Genomic DNA, 23055 nt, shown 5'->3' on the forward strand with positions numbered 1-23055 from the left:
TGCAATTCACAGCACACAAATGGTTATCATATTAAATACATAATCAACTCGGACTTCTCAACAGCGAGGAAATTAGTAAACCATCAAATGGACTGCTTACCATACACTTTCCTCATAACTAAATAACACACAAAAAAATCAAAATAATATTTGTCATCACTCTAAACTATTGCCAGCAACTGACAAAAACTGCCAATTTGCCATATTCATGTTCACAACATGCTAAGTATACTCTGCTGTTACTTCATCCATGGAATGCCTACATGCCTAGAACAGAGAATTTTCACCATCTCTTGCCGTGGGACCTTACTTGCAGCAATCTATATTTAGATCAGAACTCCATGGGCACTTGATGAACTCCACCTTTCCATGTTGGCTTCCTTATGTGAGAGAGAATATATGGTATTTATTCTTTTGTGATTGACTCATTTCGCTGAGCATAATAGTTTCTAGTTGGGACCACCTGGTTTTGAATAGAATAATATCGTTCTTGACAGCTGAATAATATTCCATTGAATAGATGTACCACAGTTTTTTTAACCATTCTTCCTTAGATGCACATCTGGTTTGTTTCCATGTCATTGCTATTGTGGATTGTGCTGCTGTGAATATAGGATTACAGATCCCCTTCTCGTATGCAGATTTCACTTCTGTTGGGTATATTCCTAAGAGTGGGATTGCTGGGTCACATGGCAGGTTTATTTGCAATTTTCCAAGCACTCTCCATATGGATTTCCACAATGATTGTACTAGCCTACACTCCCACCAGCAGTGAAGGAGGGTACCTTTCTCCCCACATCCACGCCAGCATGTGTTGTTTTTCGAATTCTGAATGTAGGCCAGTCTCACAGGAGTTAGGTGGTACCTCAAGGTGGTTTTCATTTGTATCTCTCTGATGGCTAGAGAGCCTGAGCATCTTTTCATATGTTTATTAGCTATTTGTATCTGTTCTTTTGAGAAACATCTGTTCATTTCCTTTGCCCATTTTGCTACAGGGTTTATTTTTTCACTATCCTTGGGTTTCTGAAGCTCTTTGTAGATCCTAGATATTAGTCCACTGTCACTTGTGTAGAATGCAAAAATTTTTTCCCATTCTGTTGGTTGTTTCTTCACTTTTTTAATTGTTTCTTTTGCTGTACAGAAACTTTTTAGTTTGATATAGTCCCATTTGTTCATTTTGGATTTGATTGCCGTTGCTTTAAGCGTCTTTTCTAGAAAGTCTTTCCCTGTTCCTATATCTTGGAGTGTGCTTCCTATGTTTTCCTTTAGTAATTTAATGGTTTCTGGGTGTAGATTTAAATCCTTGAGCCAATTAGAGCTGATTTTTGTATAGTGCGTCAGGTACGGGTCCTGCTTCTTTATTCTGCAAGCTGTTATCCAGTTGTCCCAACAGCTTTTATTGAATAGACCAGGTTTTTTACCTGGATTGTTTTCTGTTTTCTTGTCAAAGATTAGTTGACTATACATGTGTGGATCCCCTTCTGGTGTTTCTATTCTATTCCACTGATCATTTTCTCTGTTTCTGTACCAGTACCAAACTGTTTTGATAACCACTGCTCTATAGTATGTCTTGAGGTCTGGAATTGTGATTCCTCCAGTTTGATTTCTATTTTTCAAGACAGCTTTAGCTATTCGTGGTCTTTTGTGGTTCCAGATGAACTTCTGTATCATCTTTTCTATTTCTGAGAAGAATATTGCTGGGATTTTGATTGGGATTGCGTTGAATCTATATATTGCTTTCGGTAATAAGGCCATTTTGATAATGTTGGTCCTGCCAATCCAAGAACATGGTAAGGTTCTCCATTTTTCAAGATCTTCTTCTATTTCTTTTTTAAATGATTTATAGTTTTCATCGTAGAAGTCTTTCACATCTTTAGTTAACTTAATTCCTAGGTATTTAAGATTCCTTTCCTCTATTTTAAAGGGAACTGTACTTACAATTTCTTCCTCAGTGGCGGAATTATTTGTATACACGAATGCCATTGATTTGTGTTCATTAATTTTGTATCCTGCTACTTTGCCAAAGTCTCTTATGAGTTCCAATAGTCTTTTGACTGAGTCTTTTGGTTCTGCTATATAGAGAATCATGTCATCTGCGAATAGTGATAATTTTAATTCCTCATTTCCAATTTGTATTCCTTTAATTGCTTTTTCTTGTCTAATAGCTCTGGCAAGGACTTCCAAAACTATATTGAAGAGTAGCGGTGAGAGTGAACATCCCTGTCTAGTTCCAGATTTTAACGGGAAGGCTTCTAGTCTTTCCCCATTTAGTATGATATTGGCATTGGGTTTATCATAAATTGCTTTGATTATGTTGTAGAATGTTCCTTCTGTGCCTATCTTATTTAGGGTTTTTAACATGAAGTGGTGTTGGATTTTATCAAATGCCTTCTCTGCATCTATTGAGAGGATCATATGGTTTTTATGAGTCAACTTGTTGATGTGATGTATCACATTTATTGTTTCGCGAATGTTGAACCATCCTTGCATACCTGGGATGAATCCCACCTGGTCCGGGTGAATAATCTGCCTGATGTATTGTTGGATCCTGTTGGCTAATATTTTATTGAAGATCTTTGCATCTATGTTCATCAAGGATATCGGTCTGTAGTTCTCTTTTTCTGTTGTTTCTCTCTCTGGCTTTGGTATTAAAGTGATATTAGCTTCATAGAACGAGTTTGGAAGAATTGCCTCTTTTTCTATTGTTTGAAAAAGCTTGTGTAAGATTGGGGTTAGTTCTTCCTTAAACGTTTGCTAGAATTCAGCAGTGAAGCCATCTGGTCCCGGGCTTTTCTTGGTTGGGAGGGCTTTAATTGTTGATTCAATCTCAGTGCATGTTATTGGGCTATTTAGATTGTTAAAAAAAAAAAAAAAATGATGAATGCTCCTAGCTCTATTATTGGAAGCTGTCCGAAACAGCAGATAAATTAGTGTATTATATTAGCATACTGTAGTGGAACACAGCAGAAATTAAAAATTAATGATGAGCTACGTCTGTCAGTATGAATAGAATTAGTTTCATTCAAAGCAAAAGAAGATAATCAAAATGATTCAATATAAAATTTAAAATTAGTACTTAAATATGTTATTTAGGGATACAGAAATAATGAGATTATATAAGACACTTTTTTACTTATGTATTCAATGATATGAAAAAATGACTAGTTTTAAAACAAATGTCTTAGTACTGCTTCTAAAAATAAATAAATTTACTATATCTTCTAGGAACAAGGAAATAAATAGCAAAGATTGTAAGATTTTGACTAGGAAACTACTTTTCAGGAGGAAAATCAGATATTTTTAAACATGTATTTTAGTGTGTGTATATATTTTGATTCCATAGTTAAACACTTGTAAGCTATGGATTACCAAAGTATTTTTTGTTTATAGCAAAATTCACTATCAAGTGAATCTTACAAATATGTGTTGGAGGGCCTGGCACAGTGGCCTAGTGGCTAAAGTCCTTGCCTTGCATGTGCCAGGGTCCCATATGGCTGCCGGTTCTAATCCCAGCAGCCCTGCTTCCCATCCAGCTTCCTGCCTGTGGCCTGGGAAAGTTGTTGAGGACGGCCCAAAGCCTTAGGACCCTGCACACATGTGGGCAGCCTGAAAGAGGCTCCGGGTTCCTGGCTTCGGATCGTCTCAGCTCCAGCCATTGCAACCTCTTTGGGAATGAATCTATGAACAGATCTTTCTTTCTGTATCTTCTCTTCTCTGTATGTCTGACTTTGCAATAAAAATGAATAAATATTTTTAAAAATGTATTGGAATTTATATTATTCAAGAACTTTTATAGCATCAAGTTTTCCATTGTTTCAGATAGACTCTGCTGACTCATTTACCTTTATGAATTATTAAAATTGTCAATATGTGTTTTCGTAATTCCCATCCTGACACTATCTTGTATTGTAGGATACATAACCTAATGTACTTTATGTACTTTAGTTTTACATTTAAAGTAATGTATGGGATTGTTAAGTCATCTGAATTTAGAGAATCAAACTTTTTGTCTCCAAAATCCTGTTTGTCATCAAAGTTTTAAAGTGGAGATGGCAAGGGCTGGCCCATTGGCCTAATCCTCTAGCTTGCAGAGCTGGCATGCCATGTGGATCTGGTTCGTGGCCCAGCTATTCCATTGATTTGGATCACTATCTATATCTCTCTTTATGAGCTGCAAAAGCGGAGGAGGATGGTTCAGGTCTTTGGGACTGTACCCACTTGTGAGACCTGAAGAAGCTCCTGGCTTCAAATCAGCTCAGTTCTGACCATTGCAGCAAATGAAGTGAACTAGTGGATCAAAGGCACTGGCGCTCTCTCTCGCTATCAAATCTGCCTTTCAAGTAAAAATAAAGAAAATGTGGAAATGACAAACTCAAATGCCTGTCATGACCACTGAAGTATTATAAAAGGAAGCCAGGTGTTACTGCACTTGTGTAAAGAGGGACTCCTAGACTGATTTCCTATTGCTTGAAGGAAATTGTGGGTGCCAAACGTATATTTTTCAAAATGTGTCACATATTTGGAAATTGATTTAGAGAATTTTTAAACCAGAAAAGTCATCCAAAATTAATATGTAGGCAGGATCTAGAGGTAGACTATCAGGTTGCAAACAACTTTAGAGGATTAATAATTTTGACAAAATAATTCATTTTGTCTTTCTTTTACCTACAGTCGACAGAGGTATGTTCTCGGAGACACAGCAATGCAGAAGATGGCAAAGTCTCATGTTTTCTTAAGTGGTATGGGTGGTCTCGGTTTGGAAATTGGTAAGCAATATTTTTATTCGTAATTTTGTTGGACACATTTGAGCAATACAAATTGAGTAAATTGTATTTCCTATAAAAGAAAATTAGACCAGATTGTTTTTCTTCCTTTGGCAAGGCTGTTTCATGTTACTGTTAAATTCTTCTATAGGAACTAATTATGACTGTCATTGTTTCTCTCTTGGTGCTGTCAATAACCACTGCTGCCCAGTCTCACTATTAGTTCATTATGACAGCAACCACGCATATCTTCAAAAGATATGTCTTAAAGAACACATTAAAATCTTAATGGTAATCACCTCAAGATGATAGGATTATATAAGATTGCATTTTCCGCTCTTTGTATTATACTAATCTGTATTCTCTGTCTTTTCTGTGAGATTGTATTCAAGTTGTAAACTTTGAAGTTACCCTGTCAGAGATGTAACCAGTCTATGTGAAGACGTAATATTCTAATATTAAGGTTTTCTTGTTTCTTTCATAGCCAAGAATCTTGTTCTTGCAGGGATTAAGGTGAGTAAGTATCCTTGGTGAATATTTTTTATAGTTTGGTAGAAATACATTCTGTGGGCATATAGTATTTTATATCAAGTAGTCCCCATTGGCAGACACCTTGATTGTGCTCAGTCACAAGTAGTGCTGCATCTAAAATCCTTGGACATGTTTCTTTTTTTCCACTCAATATATCTTTGTGATGTTTTCCTAAAAGTGGAATTGCTTAGTCAAAGGTTAAATGTTAAATGGCAATTTTGCTGGAAATTGCCACCCTTCTTTCCTTTAAGAAGGGCCCGTCACATTCCCAACAGTAATGTATGATAGTGAATAATTCACCTTTTGAGTATGGCATCAGTCTGCTTGAGTTTATGCCAGTAGGATGAGTGAGAAAAAGTACCTCATTCCTAATTTGTTAGTTTTCTTTCTTTTTCGGAACACAGTGCATGAGCGGGGATTTTATATGTTGATTTAAAATAGCTTTTGTATAAATGTTTTTATGTGTCCATAACTCATATTTAGTAAGATCATCTGTATATGGATCTAGTTACATATCCTTTTTTTGCCTCTGGGTTTTGTTTTGTTTCAATCTAAGTATACAGGATAATACATCTAAAAAAAGTATAAATTGTGTTAGAGAAGTGAATACACTTGTCTTATTCCTAACTTCAAGCAATATTTTCCTTTTTTTTTTTTTTTTTTGCAGGCACTTACAATTCATGATACAGAGAAATGCAAGGCTTGGGATCTAGGAACCAACTTCTTTCTCTGCGAAGATGATGTTATTAATATGAGAAACAGGTACATATTATACTATCATGATAGTTTTTGGTTTATACAAAATACTTTGGTCATGATTTTTTGAACTCATCACCATAAGTTCACACTCCACAGATAAATAAGTATTGATAAATGCTCAATTGTTATATTTGCCCACCTAGAAATTAACTTTTGATTAGGAGATCTCTAGTGTTGCTCAATTAGACACTAACGGAGCTTGAAGCTTAACTTTTAGATTGTTTGGCTTACTAAAGGATATGATGGTACATCTTCAGGTTGTATAGTTACCTGAAAAGGTAAATAAGTGTTGATTTCTTCTACATTTGCTAAATTTCCATTGATGTTTCCCAGCATGTCAAGTTCCTCCATTGTGACAGTGTCCAGCTTTAAAAGATTGGGTCTGTTTAATGAAGTACTCATGAAGGTTAATTGTTGACTTTTCACAGGGCAGAAGCTGTACTTCCACACATTGCAGAACTAAATCCGTATGTGCATGTCACGTCGTCATCTGTTCCGTTCAGTGAAACCACAGAGCTTTCATTTTTAGATAAATACCAGGTTGGTACTCCATTTGTAATAAACGTTGTTGACAAATTGCAAGGCAAATTGTTAAGTATTAATAGGCTTCAACTAATTTAACCTAATGTATTGAGGAGCAGAAGAAAAAATAGAAGGTTTGTTTTGGAAAAATACCCCTTAAATGCGCCATTTTAGGGGTGAGGCCCAAGAATTACTAGCAAAGCGATTACATCATTTGACTAATCTGGTGATAATACGCATAAGAAGCTGCTCCAAATTCAGTGATTTATAATAACCTTTATCCCTCATGCATCAGCTGTTCTAGTTCAGTTCCAAATGGTACAGCTGTTCTAGTCTAAACTCAACTACTGCTGAACCTCAAAATCTGATTTCTCCAATATCTGTCTTGTGGGACAGGAAGCTACACTGTGAATGCTGTAGCAGAAACACAAAAGAAAAATCCAGCCTCCTATTGTATTTCAAGGCTCAGTATCTGTTACTTTCACTAGCACCTTATTGGCAAATCACATTGTCAATTCTGAAATCAGGGAGCCGGAAAGTACATTCTGCTTTCCTGAAGCATTGGGATAAGAGACCAGGTAAACTTTTTTAAAATGAAAATAATGCCCTTAAAAATTGAAGCTATGAGTATGCATTTGGTTTTACAGTTAAAACCCTACAGCTGAGATCCCCACATCAGAGTACCTGGGTTTTGAGTCCTGCTTTCACTCAGCTCCATGCTCATATGCACCAGGGTGGCAGCAGGTACTGGCTCAGGTGCTTTGGTTCCTGCCACCCACATAGGAGGAGACCTGGATTGACATCTCAGCTCCTGGCTTCAACTGGTCCCAGCCCCAACCGTTGTAGGCATTTGGGCAATGAACTGGCAAATGGAGGAGTTTGTGTTCCGTATGTGTGTGTGCGTGCTATCTGTCTTTTCTCCTTTCAAGTATCTTTTATAAGTTTTCATAACCTTTTTTAGCTCGCATGAAAATAATCGTGTGATGGTTAGACTAGCATTTCCATGACAGTGACATATAAAACAAATTAATCATTTAGAGGGCATAAATGCTGCATAGAATTTTACCATTTGTTCTAATTTTGAAACCTGTGATAGCAATTGAATGTAATGTGTGAGCCAATTTTCCTTTATATGTGTTATTTTTACTTTTGCTATTCCATGCTTCTGAAAATACTTTAGTATGGATATAGTAGGGTAGTGATTTTTTTTTAACTGGAACAAAAATGTATCTGTAATATAATATGAAGTGACATATTGCTGACTTAGAAGTTATATGGTAAAAAGAAGTATTTTCTCGTCTTTAATTTCTGTGTTCTCAACAGTGTGTAGTGCTGACTGAGGTGAAACTCCCATTGCAGAAGAAGATCAATCATTTTTGCCATTCTCACTGCCCTCCAATTAAGGTAATAATTCTATTGTTTTAAACTGATAAGAACAGATACTACACTTGATCTTAGCCAAAAGGCCGAGAAGCGATGATAATTCTATTGTTTTATAAGAGCTTGCAGTTAACCAAATACAAACACTTTCACTGTTAGAATTTGTAGCTCTTTAGTGAATTATTTAAAAAGTTCTTTTTGGGAGCTTATGTTGTGACATAGTGGACTAACTTCCCTCCTTCAGTGGCAGCAATCCATATTAGAGCACCTATTCAAGTACCTGCTGTTGCACTCCTGATTCAGCTACCTGCTGATTTACTTGAGAAGGCCACAAAAAATGGCCTGGATATTTGACTGTACCACTCACGTGGGCCGTGTGACCCAGATGAAGCTATAATAGCTCTTCACTGAACGTTGATGGAATGATTCAGCAGGTGGAAGATCCTTTTCTCTCTCTCTCTCCCTTTCTTACTCTGTCATTCACTCACTCAGTCTCTTCCTTCAAGTAATTTTTAAGGAATAAATTAGTTTTATTTAAAATATTGCTTTATTTGTTTGAAGGGCAGAGTTAGAGAGAGGGAAGCTAGAAACAGTGATCTTCTATCTGCTGTTTCATTCCCTAAATGGCCACAGTGACGAGGGCAGAGCCACGCCAAAGCCAGCAACTCCCATGTCGATGCAGGGGCCCGAGGATTTGGGCTATCTGCTGCTACTTTCTGATCCACCTTAACAGGGAGCTAGACTGGAAATTAAACAGTTGGGGCTCAAACCAGCACCCGTGTGGGATGCTGGCATTTCAGGCCGTAATTTCACCCATTATGCCACAATAGCAATACCTACTTTTTTTTTTTTTTTTTTTTTTAATAAGAAAGTCTTCACTGGTTTTAGTCTCAGCTGCTCTGCTTCCAATTTAGCTCACTACTAATACACCTAGGAGAGCAGAGATAGGTGGTTTAAGTACTTAGGCCTATATGAGAGACCAAATACAGTTCCATGTTCCTGGCTTCAGTGTGGCCCAGCTCTGGCTGCTGCATTTTTTGTGGTGTGAATCAGCAGGTAGAAAATTTCTCTGTCTCTTTCCCTTTCTGTAACCCTGCTTTTCAAATAATAAATAAAATCTTTAAAAATTAAGAGGAAAAATTATATGAGGAACATGAAGATAATTTTGGTAAGGTTTTTATCTTTAATTTGTGGTTACATTCAGTTGCCAGTTTTAAAACTACTATGTAAGTTTAGTTTGTAGATTGTCGAAACTGAAGAAAGAATAGAAATGCAAGAATGATAAACCTTGAATTATCATCACTTTCAACAAATTGTGGTTCTTAGGAGGTTTGATTTAATGAATATCCACTGAGCATTACTGTGTGCCAGATTAGGTCTTTAGGTACTACATTAGTAAGTAGGGCAAATGTTTACTAATGAAAATTACCCTTTGGTAGGAAAGATACACATTAAATAAGCAAGTAGATACATGTTAGATTTTCAAATAGTCTTTAAGTCCTATGAAGAAAAACATCTCAGTATAGATGGCAGTGTGTGTGTTGTTGGGAGAAGAGCCTTGTGGGTTCTGTGAGAAGGTTAGGAAAGTCTCTTAACTATAAATGAGATTGTCATACAAGGGACTCAGATAGCTGAGAATTATTTTTTCTACGCATAAATATATCCTTGTTTTTCTCATTTCACAGTTCATCAGTGCAGATATACACGGAATTTGGTCACGATTGTTTTGTGATTTTGGTGATGAATTTGAAGTTTCAGATACAACAGGAGAAGAACCAAAAGAAATTTTCATTTCAAACATAACGCAAGTATGATTATATTGAACTTTTTAAAATAATTTTTAAGGTTAATGCTAATTTTTTAGAAATTGGTATATTAGCGGAATATTCTAACAGTATTTTCCTTTTTTTGTGGTGTTCTAAGATAATTCATAATGAAATATTTGTTAATCTCTTGATTATGTGTTATAACTAACTTGGAATTAGAATATTAAATATTCTAAATTCCCTATAAAAGTATTCATTGTATAACTTGCTTTTTGATATTATCATTTTTGATTTAAAATCATTTTGTTCTGTCACGTTCCTAACCTGAAAGTGATTCAGTAAATGATGATAAATGATGATACAATATTTATTTATTTGAAAGGCACTGTTACAGTTTCACTTCCCACTTGGCCTGTGGAATCTCTGAACATGTCCTATCAAACATAGACATTTATTTTCAACATTCATTTAAATACATAGTGATGTGAAATGAGCATTTGGTATAGCAGTTGAGTCACTTCATGTTGGAGTATCTCAATTTTGAAGTCTCAGTGTTTCTTTCCATCCCAGCTTCTGCTTATGTGTACACGCGGAAGCAGCCCATGATAGCTGCTTCAACCTGGCCCTATCCCAATGGGTATACAGTCTCTATGTGTCTATCTCCCTGTCCGTAGCTAATTGCCTTTCAAATAAATAGCTAAATCTTTTAAAATATGTATTTTTAAATAATACGTAGGGGCTGCATTGTGACGTAGCAATTAAGACCACTGCCTGCAACTCCACATTCTTTATGGGCACTGTTTCTGGTCTCAGCTGCTTCACTGCCAATCCAGCCATCAGCCTGAAACAAGCAGCAGAAGACAGCCCAAGTGCTTGGTTTCCTGCCATCCATGTGGGAATCCTGGATGAAGGACCTGGCTCCTGGCCTCAGCCTGGCCCAGTCCCAGCTGTTGTGGCCATCTGGATAGTAAACCAATGGAAAAAAGATCTCTAACTTTTTCAAATAAATAAATACATTTTAAAAAGAAATAAAGAATACATAGACTTACATTTTTAATAAATTACTCTTCTCTCTAGGCTAATCCTGGCGTTGTCACTTGCCTTGAAAATCGTCCTCACAAACTTGAGACAGGACAGTTCCTAACATTTCGAGAAATTAATGGAATGACAGGTTTAAATGGCTCTGTACAACAAATAACTGGTATGTCATTTGATTAATTTTATATTTATTCATTATTCAACACACTGGTATGGTAGTTCAGGCACTATACTAAACTCAGTATTGGAAAAACAACTCATTTGTGGTTCACGAACTTAGGTACAACAAAATGTGATCTATTGTTGTGGATTCTTTTGCGAGATATTTAGCACTTTTCTGTCCAGTGCACTAATATGAGATTATTGTTCAGAGGAGAGGAGTGCTGGAAGACCAAAGGCTCACAGTGCATGTTCCCAGTCCCAGCATTATCAGCAGGTGCAGCAGCCTAGCACAGCCAACCCACCCCTAGACCAGCCAGGCCCCCAGTCCTAGCTGTCACACTCCCCAGTGGAAGCAGGAGCCCAGCATGGTAGTCCGTGAAGTTCCTCTACCAGTCTTGCTGCCCACCCTGGGTCTTGCATGTGCCAACACGTGCTGCATCTCAGTCTGACATGGCCCACCACAAGTCTTGGCCTTCACCAGCAGGTGCTACAACCTGGCTGTATCCATCCTACTCTCATCCCAGTTCTCTCCAGCAAGTGCAGGAGTTTAGCCCAGCCTGTCCCACCCCAGCTCTCATGTGAAGCTGTGGGTATTGTGGACCAACCCAGGCTGGCATACATCTCTGCTTACTGTATGTGTACTGAGGACTTACCTACCTGCCCCCCCCCCAACCCAGTGCACATGTATACCAAAAAGTACTGCAGCCCAGCCTGGCCTAGCCTGCTCTCAGTCCCAACTGTCACTCTCACTAGGAGGAACTGTGGCCTAGCAGGAGAGTTCCCCAAGTTTCTCTACTATGCCCTCACCAGCAGTTGATCTCGCATCTATGCCAGTGTTTGCTGCTACCCAGACTGATATGGCCAGCTCCCCAGTCCTGGTATTTACTCTTGGGTACTGTATCCTAGCCCAGACTTGCCCACCCCTAGCTCCAGCTCCCATGGGAATTGGCAGGTGCTGTGGCCTAGCCCGCCCTGACCCACACCCATTCTGGCTTGTGATTGCTAGTGGGAGCTGGATCCTAGTCCATTCTGGCCTTCTCCTAGACCCAGCCCAACATGCTGATAGGTACTGCAGCCATGTCCAGCCAGGTACACCTACAGGATTAACCAGTGGGAGCTGCAGCCCAGCAAGGTAGTGCCCAGAGTTCCCCTACCAGGCTCTACCACATGCTGGCGGGTACTTAGACCCAGCTTAGGATGACCTACCTGCTGTCACCGCTGTTGCTGGCAGGTGTTGCAGCTTAGCCCAACCAGGTGCAGTTCACACCTTGTCCTGACTCAGGTGCATGCCAGCAGGTGCTAAGACTTGGCCCAGCCTGGCCGTCTCCAGAACCAACCCACACAAACTGATGAGTGCTGCAGACCTGCCTGGCTTGTCCCCTCCACCCCGCAACCCCTAACCCCTACTGCTGGCTCTTGTGCTCCCTAGCAGGGGCTATAGCCTAGTAGTATTCCTCAAGTTTCCCTGCCAGGCCTACTCCCAGCCCCAGATCTCACAAGTGCTAGCAAGGGCAGTGGCCCTGCTTGGCATGGTATTGGTTCAATCCAGGCCCTAGCGTGTACCAGTGGGTGCTGCAGCCTGGCTTGGCCCATGACTGGCTCCTGCTCCTTGCGTACCAGCAGGCACTGCAGTCGCACAGATGTGAGCTCACAAATCTACAGGCTCTGTCTCCAGATGCAGTTCTCTCGTGGGTGCTACTACCCAGCCTGACATAGCCCAGCCTCAGCTTTTGTGGGTGGCAAGTGATGCTTTTTAGCCCAGCCCAGGTCTCCCACATGGGCAGGTGCCTTGGCCTGACCCAGACATGCCCTCCGGTTTCCTGGTTTCTGGTTTCCCCCTTCTAAACCACTCTGTCTCAGCTTCTTTACCTACCAGTAAGTGCAGTAGCCCAGTCAGTGGAAGACCCAGAAGTCATTCCTTCCCTGTCAAACATGCCGTTAGCTAGCAACAGTGCTGGCATTCTGTTATAGTTAATTCAAATTTGACATTAACCAGGTCCAGAATGCCTGCTAGCTACTGGCTGCTTTTCTGACACCGGTGTAACACTTTCTTAGGTACAAGGCAACCTAGACAGTTACCTACACTTTAGGCTCTCCTGTGCTTTTATCTAAAGTTTTGGCATAGTTTTTGACATTTGAAATTGTTAATAATGCAGAATGTTTCCTTTTCAACGCTTTTACCCTTGAAGACTTAAAGAAGTTTATCTTTTCCTCACTGATTTGAGGTGCCACTTTTATTGTGTGTCTGTTTCTGAATTCTCTAGTCCATATTAATACTATACTTGATAATTACATATAATTAGTATAAATGAGACTTTGAGAATATATTTTAATTTTTATCATTGAGTGCATCTTATTACTTCTCTCCTGATTTTTCTTTTTTAAGTCCTACCCTTGAAGTTGGTAAAATACTGCTGTCTATACTCCCGAACTTTCTCTGAGTAGAAAATGCTAGAATTTTCTTATCTTATAAATTATGGCGAGTTAAAATTTTTGCAGCAGTAAGTCTTCAATTTTAAATATCAATATCTTTGTGTAATAACATTTGTTTTCTTCTAGTGGTATCACCATTTTCTTTTAGCATTTGTGATACTACAGAGATGGAACCATATTTACATGGAGGCATAGCGGTTCAAGTTAAGACTCCTAAAATATTTTGCTTTGTAAGTATTTTTTAATCAGCTTAAAAGTATTTATTTACATAAAAAGGATGATGACAGCAGAAAAGAGTAATGATTGAAGCAATTAGTTTATTTAAAAATCAGGTTTCTTAAACTTGGACCCCTTTGGCCTGGCCTTAGCCCTGACTTGTACTCCTCAACAGGAGCTACTTCCTAGTAAGGGACTGAACTATCAGTGACACAGTTTGTAAGTTGTTGTTGCCTGTATACCATGTACACATTATGTGAGGTAGGTGAGTGTGCCCAGAGGGTCTGTATACTCCCTGAATCGTCAGAGTTGATCACTCTTACAATGTGCTTCCCAAGACAAGACATGAAATTAGTATAAATTTAAAAGATTTAGGAAGGGTTGTCTTGCTTTACAATTCAATTACTTACTTTTATAATAAAAGGGAAATTTCTGTTCTCGTCATACTTGTTAATCTAGATCTTCAAAATTTATTGTTTTACATTAAAGAACATGATAGGACCAGCACCCTGACATAGTAGGCTAAGCCTGTTCCTGCAGCACCAACATCCCATAATGGATAATGGTTGATGTCTTGGCTGCTCTAATTCCAATATAGCTCCTACTTATATCTTGGGGGAAAGCAGCAGAGGATGGCCCAAATCTTTCAGCCCTGGCACCCAAATGTCCCAGAAGAAGCTACCGGATCCTAACTTTATATTGGCTCAGTTAGCCATTGGGGTGAACTAGTGGGTGGAATGTCTGTCTCTGTCACCTCTCTCTGAAACTGCCTTGCAAATAAAAACTAAAAAATAAAAGGAAGAGTGAATATGGAAACATAAAACAGTTCATCTAAGGACAGAATAGCTGCATAGAGAGACTACAGGGACGATATGGGAGATGAAATCCGATGCTGACTTGGCCACTTCTCAGATGCATTCACATCACTAGGTTTATGTTGTTGCTGTTGTTGTTTGGCAAATTCTCAAGGTTTTGTTTTTTTTTTTTTAAAGATTTATTTATTTTATTACAAAGTCAGATATACAGAGAGGAGAGACAGAGAAGATCATCCATCCGATGATTCAATCCCCAAGTGAGCCGCAACGGCCAGTGTGCGCCTATCCAAAGCTGGGAACCAGGAACCTCTTCTGGGTCTCTCACACAGGTGCAGGGTCCCAGTGCATTGGGCCGTCCTCGACTGCTTTCCCAGGCCACAAGCAGGGAGCTGGATGGGAAGTGGAGCTGCCGGGATTAGAACCGGCGCCCATATGGGATCCCCGGGGCATTCAAGGCGAGGACTTTAGCCGCTAGGCCACGCCGCCGGGCCCAAATTCTCAAGGTTTTAATTTGTCTTTAATTTTTCAAAAAGGCTTTGTTCAGGCCAAAGTTAAGACAGTAAATTAAAATAATCAAGGTAGTTAGCTCTGTTTGTTCGTACCTCCTCTGGCCTATTCCAGGTTTTAATTTGTTAGTTCGTGCCTCATAATTTTATGTTGGGTGGTTCTTTGTTTTGAATATCTTTTCAAGTTTCGTCAAGTACAGCAAAGCTTGATAAGCTTGCTGTCAGAAATATATACTAGCTTTTTCTATAAAAACAAATTAACATTATAAATGGTTTTACTAGTTCTCATTTACTATATGGAGTAGGTTTATTGCACTTAATTTTTTTAATGTACTAAAGGTGAATGGTAGCTATTTTAATTTTTATTAAAAGCATAAGTTTGTGACCTTTGGCAGACTCCGTTGACTTTAGTGCACTAATATACAAATGCTGTCACTTACTTGCTCTGCTTCATTTTTTGTTTCTATTAGGAACCATTGGAGAGGCAGATAAAGCGTCCAAAATGCCTCCTTGTGGACTTTAGCAAACCCGAGGTAAATGAACACTTCACAGGTTTGAGCAAGGCAGCTGAGGAGGGGTAGGAAGTTGATAAGTGATTATAAAGTTAATTTGGAATGACCATGTAAATACTTTGTTGTTAGCTGTACTCCCAAGAAATAAGAAATTGTATCACGGAAAAAATACTGAAATAATAAGGGAGAATTTTGTAGTTATCTAGTTTTGATACAAGGTGATTTTAATAATTTATATTAAGCTATTAAAATTTTTTGTGAATGCACCAACAACACTTGTTGGCGAGGTTGCGGGTAAAAGGGATCCCTACTCCACTGCTGGTGGGGCTGCAGGCTGGTACAGCCTCTATGGAAATCAGTATGGAGGACATTTGAACAACTCAAATTCAACATACCGTATGATCCAGCAATAGCACTGCTAGGAATATATCCAGAACAATTGTTTTATGAGAAACCAACATGCACTCCTATGCTCATAGCAGCACAATCAGTAATTGCAAAAACATGGAAGCAACCAAAATGCCCATCAACAGAGGATTGGATAAGAAAGCTATGGTTCATCTACTCCATGGAATACTACTCAGCTATTAAAAAAAAACAAAATGCAGTTCTTTGTGGCCAAATGGGCCAAACTGGAAACCATAATGCTAAGGGAAATGAGCCAATCACAAAAGGTTAAATACCACATGTTTGCCTTAATTTAAGATGATATGATGTTATGTATAACATGTTACGTTTTGAATGTTATATGTTGTGTATAAACTAAATTGAAGTATAGGTGAGGTGGTCACAGAAGGTGGCTGGGAACTCGTATTTACTTTCAACATGTTGGTTACTCATTACTATGTCAATTAATTCCATAATGATGTAAATTTTTGCTGATGGTATGATGGAGCTTTCAATTGACTGGGATAATACTCTGCTGGCTCTGTCTTCAGACCAGAGAGGGTATACCTAAGAAGACGTTGAACTTGACTGGACAATAAGATGCTGGACTCTATGTTTGGTGTATGCTTGCAATGGGGGAATCTCAACTGAACTTGAGCTGTGGTTATGCAACAAGGTGGAGGAATCCACCATGGTGGGAGGGTTTGGGCAGGGGTGGGAGAACCCAAGTATCTATGTAACTGTGTCACATAATACAATGTAATTAATGAAGTTAAATAATAAAAAAAAAAAAATTAAAAAAAAAAATTTTTGTGAATGGTGTAGTTTTGTGTAACATGTTTTTTACAGAAAGAAATAGTCTCACACATATATATTGTGTGTGTGTGTTTTTTTTGTAACCACTGGCCATAATTTTGTAGCAGTAAATGTATAAGAGGCCATCAAAAGCCTCATGGAAAATGCATATTGTAGAAAAACTGTACGTGGATTTCAAAACTTTTTCTTGTATTAGAGTAAATGTACCCTTTAGTATTTTTTTGCCCAAAACTTTATGAAGTTTCCTTGTATTCTTAAAGAGGAACAATTTCTAAATTACTTAAATAAGGAAAAAGGTTAAATGATTTTGTACAAATATTGTTCCATTTTTTTGGATAACTTAAAAACTAATCATTAACACCTGGAGATAAAGATTGGAGCTACTGCGTAAATACGCCTTTGTGGCCTTAATGCCAAGTCGCAAATTTCTTTATACTTCAACTTTCTGATCTGTTAAATGCAGAACATGATTGTGAGGATTGAATGAAGTAGTGTTTGCAAAGCTTTTAGCATAGTGCGTGACACACTAAGCACTCACAAATGGTGGCTAATTTTTGATGTCTGTAACAGGCACCTTTACAGATTCACGCAGCCATGCTTGCCTTGGACCAGTTTCAGGAGAACTATGGTCGCAAGCCAAATACCGGGTAAGGTTTTTTTTTTTGTTTTTTGTTAATTGTTTGTTGTTCACTGTCCAGCAGTTGGGTGATTTGCTGCTTGGAGCCGATAATCATACACATGGTATACTGAGTGATGGTTAAAGCTGGAGATTAGTAACAGCGAAAGATTTTTAAAGAGTGAGGGTCACATAGGCAAGGAAGGAGAGTCTGAAAAAGGATGCGGTTTATGTGCAATCATTCAAGGGGTCAGTCAGTGAACAATATGTTCTAGCAGGCTGCTAATGGTTAACCAGCATAGGTGAGAAGAAGCACCTCTGATCTGCTATGTGCATGTGAGAATTCAGGAGTTCCTGTCCTGTGCATTCCCGTATCAGCTGCTTCAGGACTTTGCCCTGAATTTCCTGAGCTTTCTCACAGGATTACAGCTGGTTATGGTTTCACACTAGCGAGAAGTCCCGTTCTTAATTTCTGTCTTCCACAGTTTTCCATGTGGGCATTTAGCCTCATGGTCAGGGCACCCATTAAGACACCCAAGTCCCGCATTACAATACTGAGGTTTCATTCCTGACAGCCATCTCCAGCCCATCCATGCTAGAGTGTTTAAGGAGTGAGCAATAGATGGGGGAGTGGTGTGCTCAGTTGCATCTGTCTCTGTAAATGTCAATTGTAATAATAATAATAATAAAACTGTTTTCTTTTTTGAGTTATTTCAGAAATCAGATTTTCTTCAAAAAGTAAATCATTGCCATATACTTACAAGATCACTATATACACCAAACAATTATTAACTTCCTCTGCATACCTGTGGTAGAAGTTAATAGATTGATTTTGCTGAAATGAAATGATACTAGATGTGGATTTGCTCATTTTGAAATATGTAAGAATTATTGTATTATTAACCCAGGATAAGATTTACTTTGACCTTATGAGAGTCTGTTCCATCAGCAATACAAAAATTTTAGCCTTGCATATTTAAAACAATCTTATAAACAATTATTAATTAAGCATGATTTTGAAATAGCAAATTGATAACCTGGTTAGTTACCCTTGAGTTAGTGAAGCACTATGCTACTTGTAGACAAAATTTTTCTTTCTTTGGTTTGTTTCTCAAATTTTAATTTTGAATATGACCTTTTCATAACCGTTGAAAAAATTGCAAGTTGAGGTGCTTGGTTTTGAATTGTAGATGCCAACAGGATTCGGAAGAGCTGTTGAAATTAGCAGAATCCATAAGTGAAACCTTAGAAGAAAAGGTAAATATTCAGTTATTGCTATAAAACATTCAGAACTCACAACATAGAAATGTTCTGATTACTAATATTTTGTTCAAATGTGGTTTTCCTGCTGATTGAGTTAGACAAATTATGTTTCTTTCTTTGGTTTATTTTACAAACCAAATGTGATTACTATGGTGTTGTTATTAACATTAAATGATTTGTTGAGTAACTTACTTTGTAAAGCACTTGGAATACTTGTGACTTATAGTAATTACTATTTTCTGTTGCTTAATTATATGATTAGTATTTCTTTTTGGTCTTCATTTAATTTTTTGACCCACCAGAAATCACTGTAAGAAGTCATCGACTATGTAATCACCTCTTTTATACATTACGCATTCACATTCTTTCATTGCATTTGACACATCATATTTGAATTAATATGCACTTAGAAACTATTTTTTTCATACTATTGCCATTGTCTGCCGGTCAATGATTTCTTTAAGCAGTTGTCATCATAGCAGTGTTTGCACAGCAAGTTCAAACTTTTATCACTTTTGTTCTTGTTACGTAAAAGATGAGAGCAAGGCTTTAATTTCCATATGTGACTTTATCAAAACAAAGAAATAGCAAGTGTAGCAGAAACAGTTGATCACTACTTGTAAATCAAATAAATTGTATTTCCTACTTAATGGTTAAAGGAATAAGAATGTGTGAATAACTAGAAAAGGCTTGTTGAAGTCTGATTTAGTAAAAGCCATGGTTGGAGATTTATTGTACGTTTTGGAGGAGAGCAGAAACTGAATTTCTCCCTTAGTAGGCAGATGGTTAATCACACAAGGTCTTTAGAAAGTACATGGAAATTGGATACTATGGAAACACTATACAGGAGTTTCAAAAATTTTGCGCCAAAAATAAATTTTTCTATTAACACATTTCCTTAAACTTTTTGAATTTCCCATATACAAAATTGTGTGCACAATTAATTTATACACAGTAAATTCTAAGTCTGTTTTCAGGTATCAACCACCATAGTCCATACATAAAACACTTCCTATGCCTCTTCATCATCATCATCTCCATAGCCTGTATATTAACACTGGCAACCACTGTAGTTTTTTGTTTTACACAATGTCGTAAATTTAATCACACGATAGGTAGCCTTTTTAATCTGATTTCTTTCACTAAGTATAAGGAATTTTAGTTTCATCCATGTAATTTCTTCTTTGTTCGATTTTATTGCCTAGTAGCATTCCATTGTAGAGGTGAATCATTCATCCCTGTACCAATCGATGGGCATATAGATTGTTTCTAATTAATAAAGCCCCTATACATACTTGCATGCAGATTTTGACATGGATGTATATTTTCACTTTTCTTGGTAGATGTATATTTAATTTTGTGAAAAACCAGTACCAAGTTGTCTTTGCCAAGTAACTGCGCCATTTTGCATTTCTACTAGAAAAGTGAGAAAATTTCTGTTGCTTTGCATCTCTTCAGTACTCTCCATGTGTTGTCTGTTTGATTTAATATATATAGTAATATATCATTGTTGATTTTATTCTTATTTCATTAATAGACTATGAGCATCACTTTATTTGCTTATTTGCCAGTTACAACTCTTTTTTGGTAAACTGTTTTTCCAAATCTTTGGTTTTAGTTTTATTTTATTTTCTAATGTTTTTAAAAGTTCTTTACATGTTTTAATATATCCTGGCCATGAGTCCTTTTTTTCCAAATATGTGTTTCACAAATTTTTTTATGTTCACTTTGCCAGTTTTTAAGTGTATATATGCTAATTTGTATGGGTTTTCTAAGTAAATTTTTATGCATTATGAAATAGGATTTACTTTTCTGTATGAATAAGGAGTATTTCCAACCTATTGGAAAGCTTAATATTTTCCTTATTAAATTTGGGGTTTTCATAGATACTTTTTTCCCCATTTTGGGGGATACAATGAATTTTTTGTTTCCATATTATAAATTCACACAAGCTGTTTTGTTGTTTTTAAATAAAAACTCTTCATTCTATTTTCACACTTTTTTACTTTTAATAAGGCAATTACAAATTATTTTTAAATGCATTTTGTTTTCTGTTTTAAAAGTAGAGAGATCTACCATGCATTGGTTCACTCCCCAGATGCCCACAATAGCCAGGGCAGAGCCATACCGAAGCCAAAAATCCTAGGACTCAATCCTGATTCCTCATATAAGTGACAGAGACCCCAAGTACTAGAGCCATCACTTTCTGCCTCCCAGGGTGCTTGTCAGAGAACAGTGGAACCCTCGGCACTCTAGGACGAGATACAGGCGTAGCAAACAATGTCTTAAACCCTACACCTCATGACTGCTCTTGATTTCAATTCTCCCTTATGTCTCCCAGAAGTTAAGAATGTGTGGGTGACTGACTCCATTGTCCTGTGATTAGGTCAAGAGAGTTGAATTTTAGTAGCTAAAATATTTTGAATGTAAGTTTCTTTTTTCTTATATATACTTTATGCTACAGACATGTTCTTGTATTTATGTTTTTGGATACCATAAGATCTTGAGTGCTTTTTAGTGTTATACTTCCATAGCACTTACTTCTCTTAATATTCTGTAAAAGAATTTTTTAATGAACAATTTTTTTGTTTTTGAAATGGCATTGGTGTATCCTGTGAATTTTGTTGATTTTGTTAAAGTCCATAATAACTTACTGCCTGTTAGCCTTTCCTGTTTTAATTATATGCAAATATTGTATTGAACTTTTTTTTTTTAGCCAAACTTAGAGTATTTTGTTTTGTTTGGGGTTTTGTTTGTTTCTGTCCTAGCTACTGTGATATGGTAATTATCATAGCTATATTCGGTGGTTTTTTTTTTTTCCACTTAGTGTGGGACTTTCTGTGAAGATGTGTTTGTGTGTTCTGTATCACCATTAGACCATTCTGTTTTCAGGCACTCTCCTTCTGTGGCCTGCTCTGTGAACAGGCTCATGGAGTTGTGAAGTATAGAGATAACTCTTGGCATTTGGTGTCTCCACTAGCAAGTGCAGGAAACATCCCTATTCTGAAAATCTAAAAACAATCCTAAATCCGAAACTTCCTGGAGTCACCAACATGATGCCCAAAATTAAAAATTTCATACCTGTGTTCATGTGACAGATCACAGTCAAAATAGAAGTGTAGGAGCAGACATTGTTGCACAACTGGTTAGGCCACAACTTAGCCATCCCTTATCAGTTTAAGTCCCAGTTGCTCTGCTTGCAGTCCAGCTTCCTGCTCTGCGGCCTGGGTACTAGAGGGGATACTAAAGTGCTTGGGCCTCTGCCACTCCTATGGCAGAGTTGCAGCCCCTGGCTCCATCCTGGACAATTTTGACTGGGGAATGACCCAGTATATGCAAGCTATCTTGCTCACTCTCTGTCGTTCTGCCTTCCACATAGCTGAGAATAAACAAGTATTTTTATAATAGCAAATGTACAAAATGTTACATAAAATTACCTCCTGGCAGAGTACATAAAATGTATATGACACATATATGGATTTTATGTTTACACTTGGATTCCATCTCCAAGATAACTCATTGTATTGATGCAAATATTCTAGATTCCAAAGAGTCAAAACTCCACAACACTGCCCATGCCAGACATTTCATGTAGGAACATTCAGCATGTATTTTAGAGTTTGTGATAGCCTGTTTCCTAGTAATGTTGAAGCTCTGTCCCTCCTTCAGAGTTGAAATTGTTTGTTTATATAGTAAAAAATAACTACAATGTGGCATAGTAGCTGCTTATTTATACTGGCTGCTTCTGTTATCTTTCTCATCATTGCTTTTATTACCACCACCAGTATCTGTATCCAGAAATGACCCAATTAAATCAAATTGTAGTTAGGTAGTGTTGAAGTTAGTGCTAACTAGCTGAAGGTTATGAGATGTAATTGAAATAGAGTGGTGGGATAGTGAGTTAATGTTAACCAAATTTTGTGTGAAATATTTTTGACAATATAGTAGAAAAACACTTAGTCTCCTGCTAAATACTATTATTTTGTATTAACTTTGAAGAAATTAATTAAGCTCTACTGAAGTTAAGACTGAAATTATAGTCCTGTTATTGAAAGAATAAAAAGATCCTGGTCACAAATAGGAAACCACTGAAAGAATAGCTTTAAAATCCAGTTTTCTAATTTTTTTAAATTGTTTTATTTTGGTAATCTTTATAGTTGATTAGGGCACAAAGGGTCAAGGGCTGTAAGAAAGTGGGTAAGTCCGTTGTTTCCACATTAATATTATTTATTTTTCTGTATCTGGGGTAAGGGAAGAGATAAAGGGAAAAGCCCCATCCAGCCTCCCACCCATCCCAGGTCCCCAACGTGGGGCATGCTCCGAGGGTCCTGCTCATGCAGTTTTGATGGTTCAACAGTTCTGAATTACTGCCAATCTCGCTTCTCCAAGCCTGATGAAATCTATGCAGAATCCACTGGCTGACATAGTCTTTTCATTGTTGAGGTTCTGAGATCAGCAGTTCAGTTGGAGGGATCCCCAGAGAAACTTCGTCTGAGGTGATCCCAGTCCTGATTCTTGTGTGTGCTTGCCAGTACAGGGTCCAGCATGGTCCATCACCTCAGTCAGCTTA

The 23055-nt window shown here is 37.6% G+C and overlaps 1 protein-coding gene and 1 pseudogene across 1 annotated transcript in view; one reads left to right on the forward strand and one right to left on the reverse strand.

Annotated features, from left to right (window-relative positions):
- UBA6 (ubiquitin like modifier activating enzyme 6) overlaps nt 1–23055 on the forward strand; it is a 66148-nt gene that overhangs the window by 6535 nt on the left and 36558 nt on the right. The window contains exons 3-13 of the mRNA XM_004590856.3: nt 4672–4766; nt 5248–5276; nt 5962–6056; nt 6482–6593; nt 7899–7979; nt 9641–9763; nt 10799–10922; nt 13481–13584; nt 15362–15424; nt 17177–17253; nt 18413–18479. Of these exons, the coding sequence (XP_004590913.2) occupies nt 4672–4766; nt 5248–5276; nt 5962–6056; nt 6482–6593; nt 7899–7979; nt 9641–9763; nt 10799–10922; nt 13481–13584; nt 15362–15424; nt 17177–17253; nt 18413–18479 (970 nt within the window). The remainder of the gene's footprint in view (nt 1–4671; nt 4767–5247; nt 5277–5961; nt 6057–6481; nt 6594–7898; nt 7980–9640; nt 9764–10798; nt 10923–13480; nt 13585–15361; nt 15425–17176; nt 17254–18412; nt 18480–23055) is intronic.
- On the reverse strand, nt 7936–8053 carry LOC118759081 (U2 spliceosomal RNA; annotated as a pseudogene).

The sequence above is a fragment of the Ochotona princeps genome, chromosome 7, assembly GCF_030435755.1.
Source record: "Ochotona princeps isolate mOchPri1 chromosome 7, mOchPri1.hap1, whole genome shotgun sequence".
NCBI lineage: Eukaryota > Metazoa > Chordata > Mammalia > Lagomorpha > Ochotonidae > Ochotona > Ochotona princeps.